Raw genomic sequence first — 4,815 nt, 5'->3', positions numbered from 1 at the left:
GGGGCACAAGTCAACTATCATGTGACCGGCAAGTGCATGGGACCACACGTGTGTGCACTAGGAAATGTAGCCGTGTCCTTTCCCTCCAAGAAAACGTCTTCTTCTCCGCAAAGACCAGACCACGACGGCCCCATATGGTCCGGCCGGCTAGCCGGCGGTGCCAACTTTTCTACTCGCGGCACTCGTACTGTTCACACTTGCCAAACCACCACTCTTGCTTAATCCGCACTTGAGCCCCAGTATGGGATTCGTACATTCAACCTTAATTAGTACTCCTACATTAGATTAATATTGATATGGGGCTGGGAGGAAGCGACAATCTGATCATTGTGCATTCCTAGATTACTTTGTACCTTTTGGCCCGTCGGTTTTGTGAAGACGTCACAGTCGTATGAGTAAGGTGTACACAGAGCGAAACATGGACGGGTGGATAAAAAGCAAGTATGAAGCTTGGCTATCACACAAAGAAAATGCTACTAAAAGAAGAACAACGGCCACGGTTGGATGATGCATGCGCGCATGGAGTATGGGATTCTGTAAGGAATTCGTGGAATTGTGGATAATGTGCAGATGTATGTATCACTCCTCTGATCTCATCATCTAGTGGAGAGTGACGAGAGTTTTCAGGTGTAACTGAATATTACACTCCAACAGTAGAAGCCAAAAAATGCCCAGGAATTCTACCCCAAAACGTAAATTCAATCCATCAGCTAATGCCAACAAGATGAACAAGAAAATACACCAGGAAGTGGTCAATTTTCCAACAGAAATCAGTTCCCAGATTGATCGTCGATACTCGATGTAGTAGCACTTTTTGTTGTGACCCGACCACGCACTCGCACCATGCCAAAACTCCCACAAAGGTACAAGGGCCATTGTCCACTTTGGCAGAAACTAATCGGTGCTGCTTTGCTTCGGCCAGACAAACTAATCAAGGCAGAGAAGACGCGCAATTGGTGTGTTTACTCCACTACTGCACTGTAGTAATTGCATCGGATACACCGTAGCCGCACACGCACGCGGCTAGAGATGGAGTGAGAAGCATTGGGTTGCTTCCGGCGGCGGCCATAGCCTTCCATTGCTGGCTGCCATCTCGCCTCCTTCCTCATGCGTACAAGCCATCCCCACATCGCCACCTGACAACAACCACACTCCACAAAACCACCCCCCTCTCCCCTCCCGTACCCCACTGCATTCTTCATTCTTCCCCGAAACCTCGCTTTCTTGATCCGACGCGCCTCTAAATTCGCTTCTTCAGCTCTCAGATTTTCTTGCTAGGATTGCCTGTTCCTGTCAATGCTCGCCGGTTCGATCCGTCCTTGCTGCTGAGCCGTCTCTGAGTTCCCGATCTGCTGCAGATTTCTCGAAAATCCAGTGAAAATCCGTTCTTTTTAGCTGGGTCTGATTCGATTCCGGCAATGGGGAACAGCAGCAGCAGCACCGGCGGCAGCAGTAGCAAGCCCCACCGGCCGGCGAGCTCGTCGGACCCGGCGCTGCCGCACGCGGCGGCGGCGGAGGACCTGAGCTCCTACGAGGCGGCGTGCCGCTACGACCCGGAGGTGCGCACCTTCGACTCCACGCTGCAGCGCCGCACCAGCCGCGCCATCTCCACGCTGGCGGTGGGCGTGGAGGTGCGCTCCATGTCCCTCGACTCCCTCCGGGAGGTCACCGGCTGCCTCCTCGACATGAACCAGGAGGTGGTGCGCGTCATCCTCGACTGCAAGAAGGACATCTGGAAGAGCCCCGACCTCTTCGACCTCGTCGAGGACTACTTCGAGAGCAGCCTCCACACGCTCGACTTCTGCACCGCGCTCGACAAGTGCCTCAAGCGCGCCCGCGACTCCCAGCTCCTCCTCCACGTCGCGCTCCAGCGCTTCGACGACGAGGAGCACACCAACGCCGGCGCCGACGCCCCCGCCGCCGCCCGGTACGCGCGCACGCTGCACGAGCTGCGCCAGTTCAAGGCGGCCGGGGACCCCTTCACGGACGAGTTCTTCCAGGCCTTCCAGGCCGTGTACCGCCAGCAGCTGGCCATGCTGGAGAAGCTGCAGCTGCGCAAGCACCGCCTCGACAAGAAGGTCAAGAAGATCAAGGCCTGGCGCAGGGTGTCAAGCATCATCTTCGCCAGCACCTTCGCGGCGGTGCTCATCTGCTCGGTGGTCGCCGCGGCCATCGCTGCACCGCCTGTCGCGGCGGCATTGGCCGCGGCTGCCGCAATTCCGTTGGGGTCTATGGGGAAGTGGATCGACTCGCTGCTGAAAGGCTATCAGGACGCTCTCCGTGGACAGAAGGAGGTGGTGAGCGCAATGCAGGTCGGGACGTTCATTGCTATCAAGGATTTGGACAGTATCAGGGTGCTCATCAACCGGGTGGAGATGGAGATCAGCTCCATGGTCGATTGCATCGACTTTGCGGAGCGGGATGAGGAGGCGGTCAAGTTCGGCGTCGAGGAAATCAAGAAGAAGCTGGAGGCATTCATGAAGAGTGTCGAGGATCTTGGGGAGCAGGCAGATCGGTGTAGCCGAGACATCCGTCGGGCAAGGACTGTCGTGCTACAAAGGATCATCCGGCACCCTAACTGACAGAATAATATGATGAAGGTATGGATGTGATAAGATATACTCATGTACTCTTTGATCATGTTGTGATGCAATGTACAAAAGAGATGCTCCTTGTAGACAGTATGAACGAGTCAGTTTGAGATAAATTATTATTGTTTGGCTCGTCGATTTATAATATTTCATCACCCCTGTTTTGCATAATACTGTTCAAGATTGTGGTTATGAAATTTTCCCATATGATTTGCTGTGGACAATTCTAGATGTAATTTTACAAATTCCATGTCTCTTGAATTTGAAATAGAAGCTCACTCGGTGAGCCATGATTATGGTCCGGACCAAGCCAGGTCATACTGACTTAGTATTACTCAACAGTCTGATATTGAGCTTACCCTTCCACACATTTCAGATGTCCAGGTTCTCTCAACTCTACTTTAGAAAAGAAAATAAAAGGTCGTTGTCTAAGCTTTCATGGTTGTTAGTCTTCTAGACGTGTAGGTGTTCTCTCTGTTGCTTCTCCATGTCACATATACCGATATACTTCTAAGCAAAGGAAATTTTGAATTTACAAGATTGAGTGCATGAGATATCTGATATCTCGGCAGTGCTCCTATGTCCTGCAGAACATTCAGTGCAAATCTAGTAATTTCTTAAGATATACTTCTTACCAAATAATCATTATTGTGTGATCACGGCTATCTTTGTCTTTTTCTTGATTTGATACCCAGTTGCAGTGTCCGTGATATGCACGCTTTCGAGCAATTTACCCCCAACTTGTGAAGCATCTAGCTTTTTTTATATGTATCATCTTTCTTTAGCAGAATGAACCCAGTTTGTAAGCTTTATTTAAAAATATGTGATGTTCAACTCTAAATAGCACAAGGAATATCTGCAATTGTTCCACAAATCCGGAATGTTCTATCTGGATTTGATATTCTTGCATTTGTATCCGAACAAGTATTTTTCGATGTATCACACTTTGTTCCAGATATCAAATTCAGTTGTTAGCAAGCAATTTAGCATATGTTCACAACATAGACAGCTATCTCATGATCTGTGAAATTTATCTATTACCCTTATTCAGCAAATTAACAGCTGCAACAACTATTCACCTCTTATTTTGAAGTATCGCACAACAACATGGAAGCTCACTTAGTTAACTTTTCTTAGCCGAGCATTCTTTTGATTTGTGTGGTAGTAATTCATCACGCGATTCAAGTTGCAGAGTGAAATTCTGAGTTTGCTGATTCATTAAGAAAGCTTTGAATCCTCATCATGTTTCCCACATTTATTTGCAGGAATTTGGTGATAGCGATGCACATGGAAAGGTTTATTTAGCATGTAGCTTAGACAAGCAAGCAAAGGCAGTGATCAGTATCATAAAGCAATAAATGGTGCACTGCTTCCAAACTTCAAGAAATAGCCATTAGCAACTTGATTATTTCCTGTCGAACTCCGGTTCTTCATCGGTGTGACGGGCATGGCTTTAGTTTATTTATTCTAATAAAAAGATTTTATTTGTTAGAAGTTCAGTGTGCTCACCTCTGGCTCTTGGCGATATGTCTGTGTGTTTGATCGAATAATCTCAATGAGAAAAATGGGGTGGTCAGTTGCTGTACATGTTGGTTTTGATTCTGGAATGTTCTTTTTTAGTTGCTGTACATGCTCGTTTCGATTCTGTAATAAAAAGGGTGAAAACTTCTGCAATCGGATCCTCCGCTAGGAAAGGCCGAGTTGGGCAATAGTTGGGCTGTTGGACAGCCCACGGGTCGTGTCACGTGTTGCTCTGCTGGGCCAGGTACGCGCTGCGCTAGTCAGGCCCAGGCCAGCGGATCGGACTGGTGAGCTGGACTGTTAATAGGCCCTGCCTCGTACTTTGGCGGCCTAGGCAAATCTCAATTGTTGGCCCGTTTGCCTCTTTAGGCTGGGCTACGTAGCTTCTGTGGATATTGAATGAGGTGAAGGCAAAGGCTCAACAGGTGCAAGTCGCTTTCACTCATGAAGGACGTGAATGTAACAAATAAGCTCATGTTCTGGCAAGATATGCATCGTCTTTGCCAGTAGGGAGACATTGTTGGTTCCTTGCCCCGAGTGATCTTCGGTCTTTCGTGCGACGACGAGATCTTCTTCCCGACGTTAATAGTGGTGTTGAAAGATTACAATTGTCTAGGTTGAGCCTTCAAATCTTGCTTCGCCAAATCGATTTTGGATCTTTTCTCATGGTTGCCACGAGGAGAATTATCCTCGCAGTTTTTGT

The 4,815-nt window shown here is 48.7% G+C and overlaps 1 protein-coding gene across 1 annotated transcript; it reads left to right on the top strand.

The window, feature by feature from the left end:
* The first annotated feature begins 997 nt into the window (after positions 1 to 997).
* Positions 998 to 4,176, top strand: LOC127321309 (UPF0496 protein 1). The gene is made up of 2 exons (XM_051350332.2): positions 998 to 2,600; positions 3,857 to 4,176. The coding sequence occupies exon 1, from the start codon at positions 1,419 to 1,421 to the stop codon at positions 2,580 to 2,582; it is 1,164 nt and encodes a 387-aa protein (XP_051206292.1). The 5' UTR covers positions 998 to 1,418; the 3' UTR covers positions 2,583 to 2,600; positions 3,857 to 4,176.
* The last annotated feature ends 639 nt before the right edge of the window (positions 4,177 to 4,815 follow it).

This window comes from Lolium perenne, chromosome 4 (genome assembly GCF_019359855.2).
Source record: "Lolium perenne isolate Kyuss_39 chromosome 4, Kyuss_2.0, whole genome shotgun sequence".
NCBI classification, from domain to species: domain Eukaryota; kingdom Viridiplantae; phylum Streptophyta; class Magnoliopsida; order Poales; family Poaceae; genus Lolium; species Lolium perenne.
The sequence above is the reverse complement of the archived record's forward strand: the minus strand, read 5'-3'. Positions and strand labels throughout refer to the sequence as shown.

Coding starts and splice junctions, on each gene's coding strand:
- LOC127321309 (XM_051350332.2), top strand. CDS start 1,419: ATGGGGAACAGCAGCAGCAGCACCGGCGGCAGCAGTAGCAAGCCCCAC.